At 40.5% G+C, this 24264-nt stretch overlaps 1 protein-coding gene across 2 annotated transcripts in view; it reads right to left on the bottom strand.

The window, feature by feature from the left end:
• PRKG2 (protein kinase cGMP-dependent 2) overlaps nt 1-24264 on the bottom strand; it is a 97367-nt gene that overhangs the window by 15432 nt on the left and 57671 nt on the right. For both annotated transcript variants that reach the window (XM_080668349.1, XM_080668348.1), the window contains exons 12-16: nt 22999-23135; nt 20561-20650; nt 17819-17960; nt 6264-6427; nt 2891-3013 (exon numbers count right to left, since the gene is read on the bottom strand). In XM_080668349.1, the coding sequence (XP_080524475.1) occupies nt 2891-3013; nt 6264-6427; nt 17819-17960; nt 20561-20650; nt 22999-23135 (656 nt within the window). The remainder of the gene's footprint in view (nt 1-2890; nt 3014-6263; nt 6428-17818; nt 17961-20560; nt 20651-22998; nt 23136-24264) is intronic.

The following is a 24264-nucleotide window of genomic DNA, read 5'->3' as shown; positions in this document are numbered from 1 at the left end:
GATAACATCATACTCAATGGCAAAAAGGTCCAAGTTTTTTCTCTAAGATCAGGAACAAGAAAAGGATATCTATTCTCTACTCTCACCACTTTTATTCAACATAGTATTAAAAGTACTCGTTAGAGCGATTAGGCAAGAAAAAGAAAGACCTCCACACTGGTAAGGGAGAAGTCAAACAGTTACTATTTGCAGATGATATTATCTTATATATAGAAAACCCTAACAACTCCACCAAACTATATTGCAAAGCTATATTAATCAAAACAGTGTGATAGTGACATAAAAACAGACACATAGATCAATGGAACAGAATAGAGAGCCAAGAAATAGGCACATGTATATATGAAAAATTCATTTATGACAAAGGAGGCAAGAATATACTATGGAGAAAGGACAGTCTCTTTAATAATGATGTTGGGAAAACTGGACAGCCACATGCAAAAGAATACTATCTTTCACCACACACACACACACACACACACACACACACACACACACACACACAAACAAATAACTCTAAATGGATTAAATATTTGAATGTAAAATCTGTAATCCTAAAACTCCTTAAAAAACCACGTAGGCAGTAAGCTCTCTGACATTAGTCTTGGTAATGACTTTTTGGATCTGACTCCAAAAGCAAAGGCAACAAAACCAAAAATAAATAAATGGAATTACACAAAAATAAAAAGCACTTGCATAGCAAAGGAAACCACCAACAAAATGAAAAGACAACCTACAGAATGAAAGAAAATATTTACAAATCACATATCTGATAAGGAGTTAATATCCAAAATGTATAAAGTAATCATACAACTTGATAGCAAAATAAAATCCAATTAAAAATGGGCAGAAAATCTAAATAGATGTTTTTCCAAAAAAGACCTACAGATGGCCAACTGGTACATAAAGAAGGTGTTCAACATAATTACCCAACAGAGATATGCAAATCAAAACCACAATGAAATTTCATTTTACACCTGATAGAATGACTATTATCAAAAAGTCAACAAATAACATGTTGGCATGGATATAGAGAAAAGAGAACCCTTGCACATTGTTAGAAATATAAATTGGTGTAACCACTATAGAGAACAGTATGGTGGTTCTTCAAAAATTAAAAATAGAATGACAATATGATCCAGCAATTCTACTTCTAGGTATTTATCCAAAGAAAATAAAAACACTCATTCAAAATCACAGATGCACCCCATGTTCACTGCAATATTATTTACTAGTGGCCCGGTGCATAGATTTGTGCACATTGAAAGGAAATTAATTAGAAGAAAGATTCGTGCAGAAATTACATTATTGCAAAAAATTACATGTCAAAATAGTATATATAATATAGTATTATAAAATTAAAACACGTGTGCAATTGGCACCAGCAAGAACTTTATATGCATCGCACATGCACGAGTCAACATTTATTTTTAAATTGCTAGTGCGCACCATATGTACCGGTCGGTCGGTCGGATGGACAGATGGATAGCCTTTTATATATATAGATAATAACCAAACTATAAAATCAACCTAAGTGTCCATCAGTGGCTGAGTAGATAAAGAAGATGTGATGTTCATCAATGGATAAGTACATATAATGGACTACTTAGGTAAAAAAAAAAAAAAGAAAAGAAATCTTGCCATTTACAACATGGATGGACCTTGAAGGTATTATGCTAAGTGAAATAAGTACTGTAGGATGTAACTAATATGTGGAATCTAAAAATAAAACAAATAAACCAACAAAATAAAATTCATAGATTTAGAGAACAAAATAGTGGTTGCCAGTGGGGAGTGGGGGTAGGGGTGGACAAAATAGGTGAATGAGATCAAGAAGTCCAAACTTCCAGTTATAAAATAAATAAGTCATGGTGATGTAATTTACAGCATGGTGATTATAGTTAATAATACTGTAGCAAATATTTAAAAGTTGACAGGAGAGTAAATCTTAAAAGTTCTCATTACAAGAAAGAAAAAAATATATAACTGTACGGTGACAGATGGTAACTAAACTTATTGTGGTACTCATTCTGCAGTGTTTACAAATATCAAATCATTGCATTGTACATGCAAAACTAATATAATATTATATGCCCATTATACCTCAATAAAAATAATAATAAAATAAGGCTAGAAGAGTGCTTTATAAAAAAAATGAAAATTGAAAGAGGGCATATGGTAACCCTTAAAAATCACCATTGGTTTTCTCTCAAAATAACAAGACTATAAATTAACTAGAAACCCGGTGCACAAAATTTGTGCACGGGGGAGGGGGGGTGGTCCCTCAGCCTAGCCTGCACCTTCTCCAATCTGGAATCCCTCTCACAATCCAGGACTGCTGGCTCCCAACCGCTCACCTGCCTGCTTGCCTGATTGCCCCTAACTGCTTCTGCCTGCCAGCCTGCTCACCCCCTAACTACTCCCCTGCCAGCCTGATTGACGCCTAACTGCTCCCCTGCTGGGCTGGTCACCCCAAACTGCCCTCCCCTGCTGGCCATCTTGTGTCCACATGGGGGCGGCCATCTTTGACCACATGGGGCGGCCATCTTGTGTGTTGGAGTGATGGTCAATTTGCATATTACCTTTTTATTATATAGGATTACTCCTTTATTATCTAAGGTTAGTAGTTCCATTTTGCTCTAACAGATAAGGATGACTCCTGAAGTAACCTGAAAATTTTAAATCTCTGTGATTCTTTAACATAAGGTAAACTTAAACTCCCAGTATAGACTGCAACACTGAAAAGGATTTTCTTTAATTATAATTTAACTACAGAGAAAAGTACAGAAAGTAAATATATACCTAACTTAAAATGTTCAGAGACAGAAATAAGAAACCTTCACACTTTCCCCAGGAACAAGAGGTTTCTACTAGTAAGTGTCATTCTCACCTGCAAAGCCTCCTAATCAAATCCTCAGGTTTTCTTGTTATTTTTCTGGGAAAATCCATTTTTTCAATTCCTTTGAGAATCAAATTGTAGGTCATCATTTGGTCAGTCCCAGAAAAGGGTGGGCTAGAGAAAAGACAAATAGGACACTAGGACCAGATTCTGAGATACATGTACAACTAAGACTTTCTTCCCTCCCACCCTTCATTATTTCCTCCCTCACTCCCTCCCTTCCTTCCTCCTCCTGTCTCTTGCATTAGTTGCTCTATGACAAGTCTGGAGAAATGGTAGAAAATAATTTCATCAATTTCACATCACTTAACAAATTACACATAAACCCATACAAGTAATTGCTCAGGTATTGATAATCGCTAAAAATAAAAATAAAGTGGGGGGTGACAGAAAATAACAGAGAGGTGTGATTATTTTTTTTTTAGACAGAGTAGATACAAGAAACTTCTCTCATAAGTTGACAGTGGAGCAGAGGTATGAATGAAGAGAAGGAGTGAATGAACCACACCTTTAGTTGTGGTCAGAGGATTCCAAGACAGCAATACAAAGGCCATGAGTCAGGATGGGTATGGGTTGTTCTTAGAGCAGTGAGGAGGTCAGTGTTGGCAGTGGAGAGAGTAAGCAAGGAGAAAGGAATATAGGAGACTGTCACAATGTTATATAGATCTATTGGGCTATGGTAAGAACCTGGGATATGTTGTGAGTCAAATGATCTAATTTATAACAGCCATGGTAAGCTTTTTTTCTTTTTTTTCTTTAATGTGTGGAGCATAAACTGTGATGGTGATAGTGGTGGAGGAAGGCAGGCCTGGCAGCCTGGACTAGGATGGTAGTGGCAAAGGTGATGAGATGTGGCTGGTTTCTGGATTTATTTAGACAGTAAAGCAAACAGGATTGGCTGACAGGTGAATATGGTATAAGGTAGAAAGAAAGAATTCGAGAATGATGGCCAAGTGTTTTGACCTACTGAATGAAGCTACACTGACTCAGAAAAGAATGACTGGGATGGGGTGTGGGTGCAGGGGTGCAGAGCAGATTATGAGGAATGAAGAGTTATGTTCCAACATAAAATAGAGATGCTAAGCAGGCAGCTGAATCTCTGAGTCTGAAATTCATGGAAGAGGTTAGAGCTGGAGGTCTGATTCTGAGAAGTCACCGGCAGTATTTAGGATTGTGGAGCTTGATGATCACCCAGGCAGTGAGTAGATGGAAGAGAGATCAAGACCAGAAGTGGCCCAATACTTAGAAGTCAGGATGATGAAGGGGACCCAGTAATGCAGACTGAGATGGAGCCACCAGTATGGGGAAAGAAATGGGAGAGGGAGAGGTCCTGTGAAGAGAGTACTTCAAGGAAAGAGTTGCTAAGATGAGAAAGAAAGAACTGGGAATTGAATTTGAACACCATTTTAATGCTTTTAGTGCTTTTAAAAACACTTCATAATCTATTCTACTGTGCCCTTTAATATTTGAAAAATAAAGATGACTTTCATGAACTGCTTGTTATTTCTCAGTCATGCTTGAGAACTTTTTGATGTTGAGAGTCCCCACTCTGGGTAATAAACTTGTAATAAGGTCAGTGTGCTATCTTTCAACAATCTGTTTCACCCATAAAGAAAATGAGGTAGGAAACAAAAACATGGCTATAATATTTTCAACTCATTTATATATTTACAACTATATTGCATTTTGTTTTTTAGTTATTTTCTCATTTTCATTTACCTCCTGACTCTAGAGTTCAGGGCATATAAAATTAATTTTTCTTGTGCCCTACCCTGAAAACCTTTACCAACTTTTTTTTATGACAGCTCAAGCCACTTTAGCAATTCCAAATTACTGGGGTTTCCTCCCCCTTCTTTATTCCCTCATTTGATTTTCCTTCACCTTTAACAATTTATCCCAGTTTGTGAAGATTGAAATGTTTATTCTTCAGTGACGTAAGGGAAATATCATGTGTCTCTTAGAAATGTAGCTAACAAATTTTTCAGGGATGAGAAAACAAATTCATGAAATATAATTCCTTGTGTTTCAAGACCTTAAGCAACTTTCTATCTGAACGACTATCGGGATATTCTTCTTTTCTTTCCTTCAAAATTTTAAGCAATTAATATTTGAAATTTATTACAGATAATATAATCTTTCATATCCGTTTGCTCAATGCATATTGACAAGGACGTAGAATATAGTCACAGGTAACTGAACATTAAAATTTGTAGTGTAAAAAGTTCAAGAAGATTCTGTAAAACTCTTGTTGTAAAATATGTGTTGAGGCTTAAATTCCCATCAATGGGCTCATTCTGGCATTTTCTTATGCCATTCCACATGCAAATCCTCCCTGAAATTAAGACTCAGAATATTTGGTTATAAAGATTTATAAGGATGATCAAATCAGTAAATGAAAAGTGGAGGTACAGAATTGGAAAGATAACTGATCCAAATCTGGTGGGTATGTCCATGCACTATGCTACATGACATGTATGTAATGAAAAATGCATCACAGTTAGTCAGAAGATCTGGGATGAAATCCCCAATCTTAGGCAGATAGCTCACTGCCCTAGTGTTCTAATCTATAATATCTAAATCATAAAATAATCAAAATTTAAATTGTAAAATGGTGATAAAGATTCCTGCTTTACCTTCCACGCAAGTTTTCACACAGATAAGTGCTCTGTAAACTAAATTATTTTACAAATGTGAGTTGATATTATATATAGCCTATATATGTATGTGGGTGCGCATGTGTGCATATAAATATGTGTGCGCATGTTGAATATTTGGAATCTTAGATTCATTAATATACCCCCTTAATCTCTTTGGGAATGACAATTCAATTTTAACTGCTAAGACCCCTGCTGTGTCATATCTCTGTTAATTAGCACCTCTAGAAAGCAGATGACAAGGGGAATGAAATTTAATTCCAGCAATGTTGCTTTCTCTTAGTATTCCTGGTTAATGATTTATTGGTAAGATAGAAGAACATGGCTAAATTTAGTTTAATTGATCAATGAATTCAATTGAAATATGATTACTAGTTTATCAATTACAAAAATATACAAAATGAAACAATAACATACCCTACAATTTCAATTCCTTTTCTTATTCTTACGCTGAATTATCAAAACCTTCACACAGTTAATATGTTATCTGTACTAACAGGGCTTGCCATTCTAGATAAACCATAGCATTCTGTGCTCCTTTCTTTTACCTTCCTGCATCTTTTCTCTATATTATAAACTAGCAAGCGTACTATGTGTGAAATAATGTAAAGACCAAAAGCCAACACATTCCAAAATGTTAAGCTCTTAAATCATTAGTTATTTTGGCACTTCTCCGAAGAAGAGGCAGAACACAACTTGAAAGGACTTACTTGCCAGTCAGGAGCTCATACACTAGAATTCCCAGGGACCAGAAATCCACACTGAAGTCGTGGCCTTTGTTGAGAATGACTTCAGGGGCTACATACTCTGGGGTCCCACAGAATGTCCATGTTTTCTGTCCAGATCCTATTTTCTTAGCAAATCCGAAGTCAACCTGGAAAAGAATGTCAAGGAAATTTTCAGAGACCATAAAACTCACATTCCTCTTTAAGACTCCCCTTAACTTCCCCAGTCTACTACACTCTCATCCTTCCCTACACACACACACACACACACACACACACACACACACACACACACACTCATCCTTCCCTAAACACACACACACACACACACACACACACATACACACAAACACACACACACTGACCCTGCTGTTTATTCTTCTGTAGGGCCAAGTGTAAATCTAATTACACTGGAGTGCGTTCCATGCACACACCTCTGCACTCATAGTCCCTAGAGGAAAGCTTTAGCAAGGGGAGATCAGAACAACACATGTACAGCTCAGAGCAAGCAGGACTATAGTCATTTTCAAATCAATGGTGGCATTCATTGGGAAGAGGTGAGAAGGGGGAAGCAATGGACTTGAAAGTCCATCATAGAGGAAAAAATAATAGCAGAATTGAGAGTTTGGGAAAGGACCACTGTTGAAAAGAAGGGGGTTCAAAATTCTTTTTTCCCCCCAATATTCTTGACAGTCTTTAAAAACCATTATACACAATGTCTGCAACCTCTCAATTTTGACAATCCAAAGAAAAAGCCAGGATCATCCCATCTGACCCTTGGCTGGATTCTGTACCCTTTCAGCCCCTCTCAGGGTGGTGGGGGTGGTGAGTAGCACCTGCATTAACTTATTTATTCTGAATATAATATTAATTCAGCCAGCATCCACTATAGGCCAGGCTCTGGGATAGGCATACAGATACGAAGTTGACTAGGAGAAGCTCAGTGTGTTGGGAATACTTACCCATATGTGATTAATATTGTACCATGTAATACATGATTTAGAAGATTATGCAAACACAAGAGGGCTGAAAGATCATATATCTGGAGCATGAGTCAGAAGGTTGGGGAAGGTGCCAGGAGGTGGCACCGGAGCTTGGCCCTGACTGATGATTAGGAACTTTCCCAGGCTAATGAATGGCTGCTAGCCTCCTCTGCCTTTTCAGAATAGGCCCCTCCACTTCTCTGAGGCTCTATTCAATGGACTCTGCACAGAATAGAGACAGGAAAGGAGGCTGGAGCGACAGAAACCCCACTCACTGAATCAGGGCAGTGTCCACGACTGACACCCTGCCCTGCAAAGCAAACAGTCGGTTTCCTTCCACAGGGGTTATTTAGCACATACTTTTCATCTCCAATACGTACAGATATTATTTTAATAAAACTGCCCTCCACCTCGCTCAAGTAAACAGACACACAAATTATACCTGGGCTTCAACATGCACATTTTAATAGCTTCATTACCCACACTATCTCAATAATATGGCAATAACCTTGGCTACGAACCTAAATAAATAAGGTCAGCATATCAAAATAGGTCCTCACTTAGAAAAGCCTGAGTCAGTGAACTATAAAATTCAGCCCTCATTTATTCATCCAAATAGTAACGTTTAAAATCTTCATGTTTACCTTACATAAATCTTATAAATTTACCTTTTTACTAACACTTTTTAGTATTTATCACATAATAGCAAGGATTTCCTTATTAGAAAAAGGGAATTTAAACAACCTAATTAGAAGTGGGCTTTTGCTGTTTTCTTCAGCTACATAGAGTGATTCACAGGATTGTAAGAGATGGCTGGGGATATCATGAAATTAAAATTTGTAACCAGCTGAGATTAGCATATCTACTTATTCCTCAGAGAAAGAGCCATTATGAAAACCCTAGGTAATTTTATAAAGACTCATCTTTAAGAGCCAAGAAAGTAATGCTTATAATTGCATTTTTAATGTATGCATATGTGGAAATATTATATTTTCTTGTTTTGTAACAGCTTTTCAACTAATTTTCTCATTGCTATTTTTTCCCTTTTATGGAGAGTAGAAGTTTATTAGATATTTAGGAGAATTTTTCTAGCTCTAGAAGTTGTATATTTTAATTTGAATAGCTGGTTTTGCTTTTGTAATATCTGCATGTTGGCCCAAAGAGATGGCAATAGTTCCAGTAAGATTTAAAGACTTCCCCTAGCTGGTTTGGCTCAATGGATAGAGCGTCGGCTTGCGGACTGAAGGGTCCCAGGTTTGATTCCGGTCAAGGGCACATGCCCAGGTTGCAGGCTTGATCCCCAATAGGGGGCATGCAAGAGCCAATCAATGATTCTCTCTCATCACTAATGTTTCTATATCTCTCTCTCCTTTCCTCTCTGAAATAAATAAAAATGTTTTTTAAAAAAAGATTTAAAGACTTGCCTGGCCGTAGTGGCTCAGTGTTTGAGTGTCAACCTAAGAATCAGGAGGTCATGGTTCGATTCCTGGTCAAGACACATGCCTGGGTTGCAGGCTCGATCCCCAGTGTGGGATGTGCAGGAGGCAGCCGGTAAATGATTCTCTCTCATCTTTGATGTTTCTCTCTCTCTCTCTTCCTCTCCCTTCCTCTCTGAAATCAATAAATCTATTTTAAAGAAGATTTAAAGACTTATGAAAAGTTACCTCTTTTTTAATATCCTTTGAGCTTATCAACTTTAATATATTTAGTCAGAGGAAACTGACATGCAGACTTATCCATATTAGATTTGCCTAATATGCCCAGATCTTCTGATGTCCAGTTCTGTATAGTTTCTATAAAAATTCACACGACATCTGTCTTGTACAACCATGGATACCAACACAAAGCTTCAGTCTTTTTTTTTTTAAACCTCCCCCTTCTGGGCAACAGAAATGTAAGATCTCTACTTTATTCATTCAACAAACATTTATTGAATACCACTATATAGCAAGTGTCAGGATATACACAAGGCCCCAGTCCTCCTTGAGCATACATTGAAGAGAAAGAGAACAAACATAAAAATGCAACACCATACATAATAATGTCAGATAGTAGTGACATATGCTATGAAGAAACCTATAGCAGTGTTAGCTACAGAAAGCAATATGAATTGTACTTTAAATAGGGCGATCAGGAAATACCTCTCTGAGGAGGTAGCATTTGAGTAGAGTTGAGCAGAAATATAAGAGAACTAGGAAAGAGCTCAGTAAAAATTTGGGCAAGAGTGATTCTGCCAGAGGAAGAGCTAGCGCATAGCCCCTAGCCTTTGGGAACACTCATGGCAAGTTCGAGGACAGACAAGACCAGTGTGGCTGGGCCATACGTGGTAAACTGGTAAGCCACAGGAAGAGCTGTAGATTACTTTCCCAAGGAGGCCATTACAGTATTAAGAGAAGCGGTATGAAAGGCCTGGCTAATGTTTTATTTTTTTATTTTATTTTATTTTATTTTATTTTATAAAATATATTTTATTGATATTTCACAGAGAGGAAGGGAGAGGGACAGAGAGCCAGAAACATCGATGAGAGAGAAACATCGATCAGCTGCCTCCTGCACGCCCCCTACTGGGGATGTGCCCGCAACCAAGGTACATGCCCTTGACCAGAATCAAACCTGGGACCCTTCAGGCCGCAGGCCGACGCTCCATCCACTGAGCCAAACCGGTTTCGGCAGGCCTGGCTAATGTTTTAAAGGGATCATTCCAGAAGACAAGAAAAACCATACCCCTTTGAAAAATTCTACTAGCAAAACTGAGCTCTCAGGAAGAATGTCTGGAGAAGCTGCACACAGGTTCTTTTCTTGTCTCTATTAAATGCCCATTATTAAAGATAGTTTATATTATGCTGGAAAAATATGAAGTCGCCAAAGATTTTAAGAAACTAGGAGGTTTTAAGATGTTTATAAATCTGCAGTGATGACTGCATCCTTCCGAAATAGAAAAATTAGCATGTGGCTTCCTGGAGCTGGTGTCCAGTATTAGCTTTTTCCCAGAAGTTTCTCTCTGGGTCAGTGAATTTGTCAGATATTGGTTCTCCTGGTCACTTAAAAAATGGAATCAAAATGACCAGTCTAATGCAGCCCGATGATTCATGGAGACATAACATTCAAAAAAAATATATTTGATTTATGGAGATGGAGGCATAACATTCCAAAAAAATATATTTGATTCATGGAGACATAACATTCCAAAAAAATATATTTATGTGGCATTTTGAGGGCACTTACTTTGCCCAAGTCTAGACAAGGGTAAAATGGAATCTGTTCATCCCGTCTGCCAACAGGCAACAGTGGCTGGCTTCCCCTGGATGGAAGTGAGAGCGAGGGAGGCTAAGGGATGGGATGGGTGAGTCCTTCAGGAATCGGTGTGGGGGCATGGTGACTCATCTGAAATTCTTGGAGTGTTTAGTAGAATGTGGGCAAGATGAAGAGAAACTTGGCGTGCACATGAACAAACTGGGGGGAAAAATCGGAGGCTCATCTGATATACCACCACCTCTTTGAGCAAGATTTATAGAACCAATTTCTTTCTCCCATGAGGTTCTTTAACACTGTTTATATTCCACAATCACACCCGTAGGGCAGCATCCTCTAGTTGCGTGACCAGCTCCTTCCTTGAGAAGAGGCATTATATCTTACTCGTTTTGTACCCCGTACAGAGTATGTAACACAGCAGATATTCAACACATTTGGTGAAGAAAATATGAATAAAAAGATTGCTATTAACATCAGTTTCAATAATATATTTATACTCTTTAAAAACAGTGTTACAATTTTGTGAGCTAGGAACTATTATCCTCATATTAAAGGTGAGAAAATTAAAATTTAGGAAGGTCATGGGTATCTGAGGTGACACCGGTATAGGTTTCAAAGGGAACATTCCCATAATAAGTGAATTGATGATGAAGTAGAAGATATTTAAGGGAAAAGAACCAACATATGTTAAACACTTCGGTGGGAAAAGCTTGATTTAATAAGCTTTTATCATTGAACTAGAGGCCCAGTGCATGAAATTCGTGCACGGGTAGGGTCCCTAGGCCTGGCTGGTGATCAGGGATGATCTGTGGTGAGAACAGCAGGGCGATTGGGGGCCCCCACTGGCACCCGCCTTGGCTGGCCTGGGGCCTTTGGACTGGGGGCAGCTCCTGCATTGAGCATCTGTCCCCTGGTGGTCAGTGCACATCATAGTGACTGGTCGTTCCACCATTCAGTCGATTTGCATATTAGGCTTTTATTATATAGGATAAGAACAGCTTATAATGGCCTGGAAAAATAATATAGATGGAGTGTATGACTACTTTTATTTTTAAGTAAGGAAATCCTTGCTACATATAAAATACTGGGACATGTATGTAAATTATAAAGCATAAGAATAAAAACACCCTGTACCCTCTACCAGTTTAATAATTAGAACAGAACCAGTGTGGAAACCCTATGTGCTCCTCCCACAATGTCTTCCTGCCCATTGAAGAGGTCACCATTACCCTGAGTTTTGTATTTATCATTTGCTTGCATTCATTTCTGACTTTACCACATAGCTAACATCCTTAAATAATTCACAGTTCTCATATTTAAAATTTTTAGATAAACCTTATATCTATGCTTGGTCAAATTGCCTCTTTTCACTTAAAATCATATCTGTGAATTTAATAAAATAAATATTATAGTACATTTATTTTCACTCTGTATCATACACCACTAAATTGACACAGCATGATTACGCTTGTCTATCATGCTATTGTTAGACATTTGGATTATGTCTAATTATGTACTACTACAAAAATGCTTCTATTAACATCATTTTTCATGTTACCTAGTGGACATGTGTAAGACAGTGAAATTTCTGGGTCAAAGATGTGGTATCTTCAATTTTACTAGATATTGTCAAATATCTACAATGGCTAGAAATAAACCTAACAAAAATGTAAGAGCTTTGAGAAACTTATACAAATTTATAGGAAGGCATTAAAAATAATGTAAATAAATAGGCTCATTCTCCTTTCTTCCGGGCACAGAGTTAAACAACATACCCCAGTCTTCTTTGTGCTGGTTGTGACCACGAGGCTCAGTTCTACCTACTGAAATGTGAGCCCACTTTTGTGCACCTCCCTCAGACCTGGGCCGATAATGATCTATGCATCTGATCTCCATGCCTGTGGTCAACAAAGAGCAGATTTGAAGTTGGCAGAGACATAAGATGTAAGGAGCCTGGGTTCCCTGAACCACTGTTTGGAGAAGAGCTCCCTGCTGCTCAGGAAAACCCATTATGTGAGGAAGAAGAGAATTAATGTAGAGGTAGAGTTTAAGCCAGGGTGACCTTCCTTTTGAAAGGACATGTCTGCTCCAGGCCGAGGGTTCGGTCTCCGTGAAACCCGGGTCAGTCTTTGCATCGGGCAAGTGGAATCGCTGAGGCCTATTTGAGAGTCGCCAAGGCTGGGAGCGTGATCTCAGGACAGTTAAAAACACGTTCGTGAAGGGATGTTAAGGGTTCTCATCAAAAAGCCCACACGTGTCTGTGCTACACCAACAGGGTTGCTTTCACACGGAAGCCTCCATCCGCAAGCCCACCCGCCCCAGGAGCTGGCGGGAGGTTGAAAGTGGCCGCGAAGATGAGGCCGGTGCCAGGCGACCTGGCAGGTGTCAGCGGCTCGGCTGTCTGAGCCCCAGGCGGCTGTCTGAGCCCCAGGCGCGGGGAGACAGGCTCTGACGTCACCACCGTGCAGAGGACTTGACGGCAGCCCCAGCGGCTTCAGAGCTTGTTGCTACTTTGTTTTATTTTTATCTCCTTTTTTCTTTAAACCTCTCCAGGTTGCGTTAGTTCGAGAGAGGAGTAACCTTTGCAGCCTCCTCGGTGGAGAGCAGGCCTTCGATCTGGGTTCACACGCAGCCAGACAGAGTCCTGTTTAGAAACACGTGTGGGTCTTGCATTATTGGCTCTATTACCGATGAAGACGGTTTTAGATTCTGGCACGTAAATCTGTTTCCTGCTTATCCAGGAGGGCAGGAGGCTGAGCGCAGCCACAGGCACAGCCACAGTTCTTCACTCCTTCACAGGCCTCCGTCCAAGGGCGGCGATGCAGGCGCTTCACACAGGGAGGGGGACGGGGAGCAGGGTCCGGCAGCCCTGCTTTTCCCAGACCTTCTGTCTCAGTCCCCATCTTCCCGCTCCGGGCCTGTAGCGTCTTCCTTTAAGGCGGATTCAGGCATCTGGGGGACATGATGCTTATCACACGCTGATTTCCGTGTGGGTGGTCAGCATGGGGTGTTCCTGAATCAGGCTTCCTTCGGCATTGTGGTGGTGGTTGGGGGGGGGGGGGGGAGAAAGCATGAAGGTGCAAACACAACCCGTGGGGACTCCTCGCTGAGGGCCTTCTGTATACCTTCTGTATACCTGGTGGGCGTCTCCCCTCAGAAGGGGTGCTCCTGTGTCTGCGACCAGCCAGTGGGGCCGGGGGTGGATCAGGCTGGTAGACGGCCGCAGTGCCCTCATAGCCACAGTGTCAGCGGGTGTGGCACAGTACCTGGGACCCTGGATTCCCTCCTCTGGGGTTTGCAGAACCGCCCCCTCCCTTTGTTCTCCCATTCTCCACGGAGGCAGCTGTTGGCAGACAGCAGGATGGATGGATCCGCGATCAGACCTATGGCCTGAACCGCAGGGAGATTTCCTGACCTCTCTGCATCCCCCACTCACCTGAAGCCCCTAAAATAGTTGGGGTGCCCAGTGCTCAGAGGCTTCCTTGAGCTTGTGGAGGCAGGTCCTTGGTCATCGGTTTTTATTTTTTTACTATATTTCTTCCGTGTGCAGTGATCACACTTTGTCTGGAGCAGGGTGGGCTCAAGTGACCTTGTGGAGCATCTAGGCAGGGGAAGTGGCCGCAGTGCCCGAGGCCAAGTACCAGGAGGCCGGCAGCACTGGTCCGTTGGTGCCTGGTCTGTCCTCTTGAGATTGAACCTAGAGGACTACTAAGGGAGCCAGTCCCCAGTTCTGCTCCGCTTCTGCCACTGATTGATTGGAGTCTGAGGGCCAGGAGGAGGGACCAAGAGGCCTGCCTTTCAGCCGCCAGTCACCGCTGTCACTGACTGATCAGCTCCTGCTCCCTCAGCTCCCTAGCCTGGCGTTCAGTCGAGCCTTCAGTCATTTTGGACACGGACCCTGGGTTTTTATATACTAGGATTAATTCAGTTTTATTTTTAAATGTGAATTCATGTTCTCTAGAACTTTATCTCTAAAAGTTCCTTGTGTCCTGAGTTGACAGTATATTCTTCCAGAAAGAATATACATTGATTCTTGGAAACTTGGACATGCTACCAACATGGATCAGTTTTCACTTATTCTTGCTTGGGTTTTTCCATCCTTGAAGGCTAGGCACCCAACCTCCATGTGGCCAAGATTTCTTAGAAAATATTCTTCTACTAGTGACCCAGTGCACGAAATTTATGCACATTAAAAGGGAATTAATTAGAGGAAATATTTTAATATTGCTTATTTGCCCTTTCTCTATAATAGAAGTGTCAGAGATGAAAGAAAATTAGTAAAATGTATATGAAAATCTCCCTCCTGTCAGAATCTGGGGTGTGCCGTGGGACATAGAATCAAGTCCCCGCCCACCACCCGCATGTGCTTTGAAAATGCAGGAGACCCAGACCTGGCTGGCCCCACCCCCATTGGGTGAGACCCAGCTGGCCCTACCCCCATCAAGCCCCTCTGGGTAGGGTGTGCAGCCTCAGGTCCCCCAGCCCTGTGCCGGGTGGGGGGTGCAGTCTCAGGTCCTCCATCAAGCCCCACTGGGCAGGGGGCACAGCCTGAAGTCTCCTGGCCTGGTGCTGGGGCGGGAGGCACAGCCTGACGTCCCCGTCAAGCCTTGTGGGGCGGGGACCGCAGCCTGATGTCTCCCGGCCCAGCACTGGGGTGGAGGCATGGCCTGAGGTCCCTTGTCAAGCCCTGTGGGGCAGGGGGTGCGGCCTGAGGTCCATCGCCCCAGCAAGGCACCATGCAGCCTCAGGTCCCTGCTATTTGGTCATGATGTTACGGTGTACCGGCTAATTTGCATATTCCTCTATTATATAGATAGATTCTTCTCCCGAAGGCCCAATAACTAGAAAAGCATGTTTTCCTGCATTTACTCTGTCTTTATACGTCAGATATTTTTTTCTTGTTTTCTATTTCCCTGAGGGTGTAATCTGTGTGATTCTTGACTCTGTGCAATGTTCTGTTTCAACTTCCCACACTGCCCAGGTACAAAACTTGGTCTCCTGTTCTCAGAGGGTGAAGCTAATAAAATCAAACCTCCAGGGCACCTAGGATTGCTGGGTGCCTACAAGATAGCAGCTTCAATGTTTGAGCTCCATCCTATGCCACTGCTCAAGCTTGGCTCCCAGCCTCAGGAGAACCCCAGTGCTGTCTCATAAACTCAGCCGTGCATGCAGTACTGCTTTTCATGTTTCATCCAGTAATTTTAGACATTTTGTGGTGAGAGGATTTCAGGATATCTATTTTGATATATAGCTAGAAATGGAAATGTCCAACATATACTCTTTAATCTCTAAAGGCTTTAGTTATTAATATTCATTTAGCTGGTTGGCAAATGAGTTAGCAGGATGGATAACAATGGCCACCAGGAGAGATATTTATTGATCTTTATGACTGCAAATACTGACTATGCTATCTAACATTTTAAAAAGAGCTATGGCCCTAGCCGGCTTGGCGCACTGGATAGAGCAGCCTTGGGCAAACTACGGCCCGCAGGCCAGATCCGGCTGTTCTATCTGGTTCTCTTGCTCTCCACTCCGCTCCTTTACTTTGAATTTATATTAGTTCACACAAACACTCCATCCATGCTTTTGTTCCAGCCCTCCGGTCCAGTTTAAGAATCCATTGTGGCCCTCAAGTCAAAAAGTTTGCCCACCCTGGGATAGAGCATCAGCCTGCAGACTGAAGGGTCCCAGGTTCAATTCCAGCCAAGGGCACATGCCTGGGTTGCGGGCTTGATCCCCAGTAGGGGGCCTGCAGGAGGCAACCACAATCAATGATTCTCTCTCATCATTGATGTTTCTATCTCTCTCTCCTTCTCCCTTCCTCTCTGAAATCAATAAAGAAATACATAAAAAAATAACGCCGCCCCCCAAAAAAATAAAAATAAAATAAAAAGAGCTATGAAAAAAAATGAATTGAACAGATATCTGAGTCCCTCATGGTAGTTTTACTTCTAGAATATTCCAAAGGATTACCCTAGAGTTGTGAGAGATATAGCCAATGAAGGGATTGTGAAGAAGAGGAGTGATTGAGTCCTTGTGTTAGAACCTCACCAATTCTCAAAGCTGTATTTCATGGATAAGATAAAGCTTGAATGGATCAAAATGTTTCTTGGAAGATAGCCAGATTTCACATGAAAGGACTTTTATTTTACTCCTTTACTAGGGAGAGAAATTGCTTAGCAATTACAGATAACAAATGTAATTCCTAAGGCTAAAGTATACACTGCAACATGTAGATGAGAAAACCTATGTCATCAAGTGTTAACTATATTAATTGCAAAATGTTTAGCATACAGTAGCTTTACACATATTCACTACTCATTAAATAATAGTGCCCATATGTAAGAGTTCTGATGTGAGAAACTTTTAATATCTCTGTAAGTGCTAAGTTCAGAAATGGTTTCATGTCCTTGTGGTACTGACAAAATGGACTCAGGAAAACTCAGCCTGGGTCCCTCATCCTGACAGGGTCACTCCTAAGGCACGCAGTGCCTTGACTTCTCTTAAATTATGACTGCCTGGTTCTAATATAGTTTCTTACTGCAAACAGTTTATGTGACTGTAGCATTTTTTCTTTAGTGTGACATGCAAGGGGATTTATGGTAGGCATTAGAGGATTATAAAAATGGATAGCAATAAAAGTCTCTGTCCCCTAGGAGCCATCATCTAATGCTGTGATCCTCAACCGTGGGTGTACTTTAGAATCATCTAGAAAGATTTAAAAAAAAAAAACAAACAAAAACTACCCACATTCATACATGTATCTTTTCTCCCTATACAGACAGCGGATATCCTAGGGCAGGATTCATTCTATTTTCTTTCCTTATCTCTTATAGCCACTCCTTGTATATAGCAAGAATCTATTAAAACTTAGTTATAATTATTTTTAAAAAATACTAACAAAATCCAATTTTAAAGGCATTCTATAATGTGAATCCCTAGGAGGAGACAAGGGTGGGGGAAGGGGGAGAGATCAACCAAAGGACTTGCATGCATGCATATAAGCCTAACCAATGGACACAGGCACCAGGGGGGTGAGGACATGAGTGGGGGGTGGGAAGGCAATGGGGGAATAAGGACACATATGTAATACCTTAATATTCAACTATATATATATGTAGTTGAAACATTAATTCCTAGGCCAAAAAAAGTATGCTTGTAACACTGCTCCCAGGATTTCAAAGGCCCAATCCACCAAAGTGGAAACAACAGGTGTATCAACATTAAAGGGAAATTGCAACTATCACACAATTCTGTGTTTGGAAATATCTTGTATGATACTGTAAGTCAGAGAATTTGTCTTACCAATTTCAGATAGCCCTCAGCATCCAGAATTAAGTTTTCTGGCTTCAGGTCTCTGTAGATAATACCTAGTCGATGCAGGTAATCAAATGCTTCCGTCACACAAGCCACGCAGAACTTGGAGGTGGGTTCATCAAAGCTGCCTCTGCAATGAAATCATGTTCTTTCTTAATGATCTCGAAATACATCTCTGTTTTCTGTTCTAGGTGTTGATTACTGTTTTGGTAAATTGATGCAGCATAAATGCTTTGTAGGACAGCAAGACTAAAAAGTACTTTACACTGCCCTAGCTGGTTTGGATCAGTGGATAGAGCATTGGCCTGTAGACTGAAGGGTCCCAGGTTCCATTCTGGTCAAGGGCACATACCTTGGTTGCAGGCTCCATCCCGGGCCCTGGTTGGGGCACATGCGGGAGGCAACCAATTGATGTGTCTCTCTCACATCAATGTTTCTCTCTCTCTCTATCTCTCCCCCTCCTTTCCACTCTCTCTGAGAATCAGTGGAAAAATATCCTTGGGCGAGGATTAACAAAACAAAACAAAACAAAACAAAAAGTACTTTCACACCCTAACCTGTTTGGCTCAGTGGATAGAGCATCGGCATGCGGACTTAAGGGTCCCAGGTTCAATTCCGGTCAAGGGCATGTACCTTGGTTGTGGGCACATCCGCAGTAGGGGGTGTGCAGAAGGCAGCTGATCGATGTTTCTCTCTCATCGATGTTTCTAACTCTCTATCCCTCTCCCTTCCTCTCTGTAAAAAATCAATAAAATATATTTTAAAAAATTTCACTGCCAATGAATTAGACTACTGATCATAAAGAAATTTAGGGTGATACTAGATACAAATAAGAACTACTTCACTAAAATCAAAACATCCACATCCAGACAATTGTTTCTGGTAATTACATATGAACATACAAAATTGAAAAATTTTTAAGAATTTTTTTTTAGAAATTTATGGAGAAATGCAACATTGGAGAAAATGCAACTGTCAAGCTTGAACCAGATGTCTGTAATTGATTGCTTGACTAAAAAATGAGTCAGGAGATCATGTTCATTTCCTGTTTGTAAAGCATGTAACTACAACTTCTTCCTATTTGGGGCACCTTGATGATATTTGAGTCACCCACTGCCAGCACTATGTGTGTATGTTTACATACTGAACTGTTAAAATGTGGTGGTGATTTGCTGCATGGTATAAGAGAAGGATGTGTCTTTGGGGTGAAGGAGACTGTCTCTGACTCCTGCTGTTTCCACTCACTGTGTCCTTGTGCAAGTTGTTTAGCTGTTCTGAGCCTCAGATCCCATCTAGAAAATGGGTTTACTACTTACTTATCAGTGTTGTTTTGAGGATCAGGTGCAGTGCCTAACAGGAGGTACAAATTACCTTTTTTAAATAGATTTAGATTTTCTAAATCGATTTGCCTGTTGAAGCAAGGATGGAAGATGCAAATGCTTTTGCAGGTGTCTTGCAAGCCTCCTCATACTTCCAGGTTCTCCCCATTCAAATCCATCCAACAATACCTTCTTAACACAACATGTTCATCTACTCAGATGCTCAAATGGTCTCTTATTGCCTAGGTGTGATGCTCAGCCTTACTGGACCCTATCCCATATGAACTGAATCCTAATCTTTGGTGTTAGGGCCCAGCATTTTACTCTGTAAATGATCCCCATGTGACTGTAATGTGTAGTCAGGGTTGAGAACCACTGGCCCAGGTAATTCTCAAAATGCCTGGCATTAACCGGCCCCCCCACAAAAACCCAACATAGTGAAAACCTACCAACCATCTCCTCTGCTGCTGCCCTTGTTTTTTACTCAAAGTCTGCTGTTCATCATCCAGAAAGAGACCCAATCCTATCCCAATGCCCCTGCTGTATCTTACATTAATTACCTTTCCTCTCCGCCTTTCCACATTTGTTCATCTTCAGAATTTGGTTCAAGTCCTTCTTTTACCATCATGTTTTTCTCTCTCCTCTTCTCTGAGCTTACTGTCTACCATACTGAACTTGCCTTCAATTAGAAACTGCCATTTTCTTTGTCATATTTAGTTTTCACACACAACAAAATGTTTTTAATTCTATATACTATTTTCCCTAATAAACTCAGAACTCATTGGAGGCAAAGTTTATACTTTTTACTCTTTTGGTTAGAAAAGTCTGCATTGTCTAGAACAGTGGTCGGCAAACTCATTAGTCAACAGAGAGGCAAACCGCGGCTCACGAGCCACATGTGGCTCGCAAGCTGCAGTTTACCGACCACTGGTCTAGAAAATCGGGTGGGGCTCAGAAAAAAATGGTGGTTTTGATTGCATGAAAACTATCCCTTTTATAAACTGAATCTTTGCAGATATCTAACTCTGTTTTTCAGAAAAGGCTTTACCACTGCCATCCTTCCTTCACCTCCATTCTAGAGATTCGCAGTCAGAAGCCTCTGGGCTTGTATCTACTCTGTTTCGTATTAAACATGTCACCGGGGATAGTTCACACTGTCCCCAAGCCTGGCATAATTTCATCCCTAATGTGGGAATGACAATAACAACTTTACAGGGTTCCTATGACATGATTATAATATTGACTGAGAAAATATCACTATTAGTATCTTATTTTAACAAGTGATAATATTTTCTTAGAATCATATATTAACTACTTTCTTCGTGTCTCTTTAAATGATCATGAACATAACATTCTTTAGACCATATGTGAGTAGACAAAAGTTATTATTTATAAAATCTTTGTTCATTACCTGTCCCTTAATATACTCCATAGCTCCCCACCTAAGCAGGCTTCCAGAAGCATGTATACATACTTATTGTCCTTGAAAGTACGATACAATCTGTGAAGACATATAAACATGGTTATTAGAAATCTAGTTTTAAGACCTTTCTCAGGTTGCTTAAGAGCATCATCAGTAACAGTTTGAACAATGGTCCTCTTCTCCTTCCAAACGTCCTACAGCTACACTGGCTTTCTACTTGAGTACTCTGTAGTCTTTCCTGCTGCCTTGCTTTTACTCATGTTGGCCCCTTTACGTAGACTGTCCTCCCTCTACATACAGACAACTTCTTAATCTCAATTTCACTGTAAAAGTATTATCCATTCCTCAAGACCAAGCTCAGAGGTCATCTTCCTGATAAAGCAGCTCATTATCCCACCTACCAAATATGGCCTCTTCTTCTTCCCCACACCCAGAGACCTTTGCATATACCTCCTTTAAGATCTGTCTTGCATAACAGTCATTCATACTCATGTCTTACATCCTCTAGTTGGTCTCAGGAAATAGTCTCTGAGATAGAGGTTTGCAAGAAGTTTAGTGGGAGTATACTTAGGAACAGTACCTTCAGGGAGGAAGAAACAGATTTGGAAAGAGGGAGAGTTGGGCTATAATCTAGTTTCAACAAAAGCCCTAGCTTCAAGGAGATCTGCCATTATAGACGCAGGCTGTACTTGAAGAGAGAGTATGATCATGGGCAAGAGGGTTCTCTCTGCCTAGAGCAGTGGTCGGCAAACTCATTAGTCAACAGAGCCAAATATCAACAGTACAACGATTAAAATTTCTTTTGAGAGCCAAATTTTTTAAACTTAAACTTCTTCTAATGCCACTTCTTCAAAATAGACTCGTCCAGGCTGTGGTATTTTGTGGAAGAGCCACACTCAAGGGGCCAAAGAGCCGCATGTGGCTCGTGAGCCGCAGTTTGCCAACCACTGGCCTAGAGCAATGGCCCGAGAGGGGCTGACCCACAGTCCTCAGAATGTGGGGGAATGACAGCCTCAATCCTGATGTGAACCGTATTTCCACATTAGTGAAAGTAGTTTCTGGGTCTTAATCAAAAGACCCCCTTTTCTCCCCAGCACCGTGCTCAGGCTACAGCAGGTAGTAGAGCAGCCATATCATGCACAGACAGCAAAAACAGTCGGGTACAGTGGTTCACTGTGGGCTCTGGAACCAGCTGCCGAGGCTTGAATCCCTAATCAGCCATGTATTAGCTATGCAATCTCACTTTTCTTATTGTTCTTCAATGAGGACAATCATAATGTGTATCTCATTGTTCTATTATGAAGATCAAATGAATATATGTATTCATTTGATTATATATTGATTAGATAATATTGATTACATATTAATTCAATATATATTTATGTCTATATATTGTAAATAAAATATAACTTTTTAAATAAATGTTTCATTTTATATGTATATTATATATATTGCTTAGAAGAGTGCCTGACATTTGTTAATTTCTCAATAAATGCCATTAATATTTATTCTTAATATTATTACTATCCTACTGTATGCCAAGAACTTTGTAAAGAGCTGTAAATGAGTAAATAATAAAATCTAATCTGTGCAATAAAGCTATTCATCATAGTTTGTTAATGAATTATTGGTTAAGAAAAAAAGAGGGGGATGCATTTTGGGAATGTAGTTCATAAAAAGATAATTGGATGACCCTATTACCACCACTGCCTGGTTTCATGTTTCTTTTTTAATACTGAAATAAAGGTGGGGGGAATATGGATTGGCAGGAAGATTCTTGAAAGGCATTTGATCAAAAAGTATAAATTCTATTCTTGAAGGGGCACTTTATATCACCCAGAAATCACCAAAGCTACACTAAAGCCATATATGAAAAGACAAACTGGCTTACACAATAACCCATGACTTCACAAGTAAAGACAGCCATGGCCTAGAATAATACATTTCTCTTTCAAACTCTGGTGATAGCTACAGACAGACCAGTAACTATCAGGAGGTGGAACTTTCGGCATCTAGGCATCTTGAGAACCACAGTCTGTTGCTCCTTGGCAGCCTAGACGTGCCCAAATGCCACTTCTAGCAGAAATTCAATAGCAGCACACTCCCTGAAGGAAGCAATGAATTCTTGCTTCCCAAATTCTGAAGTAGGTCTGGACTAAATAATCCAAATTATTTCACTTAATTTTACACACACTCACACACACACACACACACACACACATTTTCCTGACATTTACTCAAGAATAAAAGGACCCGGGTGTTTGACTCCAGATCTCAAACTAGAAACATTTTATGTATTGCTGTTAAGACTGGGATGGAGAATTCAGAGTGGGACCTCCTTTTCCTCCTCTGTCCACCCTCCTGCATAGAAACACTCATGAAAAGGGCCTCACACCCTCAGTTCTGGGAGCCAAATGCCAACTTACTTTACAACGAAGGGAGAACACAGCTCCTCCAGGATCCTCTTCTCGGAGTAGACATGCTCCTGTTGCTTAGTATCCACTATGTGCTTCTTCCTTATGCACTTCATAGCAAAAGCAACATTCTCATTTTTCACTTTAACCTATGTAAGAAGAAAAAGATCCCTCAACACTTATTAGGAAAGATTGACAACATCTATATAAAACATGTTCAGTAAGGAGAGTTAAAATTCTCAGTAAAAACAGTATGGAAGTTGTAACCACTTAGCCCTCTGGGAACTGAGTTTTATTCAGGGGTACACACTCCCCCTTCATTGTAATTTCCACAAGAGTCCACATAGCTGGAACATGGCTCTAAAATGTTTGTATTGAAACAAGAAAAGAAAAACTGTAGTTAGATTTAATGTTTAGAAATCTATTCAATTTTGAATTTTTAATGTTTAGAAGTCTTTTCATGAAAATCTTTAATGAGAAGTGTTCTTTGATTTTCAAAACAAAACATATTGAATCAAGATCTAATCTGCACTATCCAATTTAACAGCCCCTAGTAACATGAGGTTAATTCATCAAAAATCAAAATTCAGCCCTAACCAGTTTGGCTCAGTGGATAGAGCGACGGCCTGCGGACTCAAGGGTCCCTGGTTTGATTCCGGTCAAGGGCATGTACCTTGGTTGCAGGCACATACCCAGTAGGGAGTGTGCAGGAGGCAGCTGATCGATGTTTCTCTCCCATCAATGTTTCTAACTCTCTATCCCTCTCCCTTCCTCTCTGTAAAATATCAATAAAATACATATTTAAAAAAATAAAAAATAAATAAAAATTCATTTCCTCAGTTGCACTAGCCCAGTGGTCGGCAAACTCATTAGCCAACAGAGCGGCAAACTGCGGCTTGCGAGCCACATGTGGCTCGCAAGCCGCAGTTTGCCGACTATTGCACTAGCCCATTGCAAAAGCTCAGCAGCCACCATAGCTAGTGGCTGTCCTATGGGGCAGCACAGATACAGAACATCTTCTTCAGCACACAAAGCTCTAGTGCAGAGCATTGCTCTATGTGGACAAATAGCATTTTCCCTTAAAAGGAAATAAAAGATTTAATAAGTATTTTTTAGATGAGCTTAAAACTCCATAAACAGACTCTATTTGACATGTAATAAAATTGTAAAGAAATGGTTGCCTCCCATATTGTTCTCACATTTGCCATTAGTGCTGCCTATGATTTTAAATTAATAGTGAAATTACTGTTTCAATTATAATTATCTAACTATAGAAAA

Source organism: Plecotus auritus, assembly GCF_963455305.1.
Source record: "Plecotus auritus genome assembly, chromosome: 1".
Taxonomy (NCBI): Eukaryota; Metazoa; Chordata; class Mammalia; order Chiroptera; family Vespertilionidae; genus Plecotus; species Plecotus auritus.
This window is presented reverse-complemented; position numbering and strand designations above follow the sequence as displayed.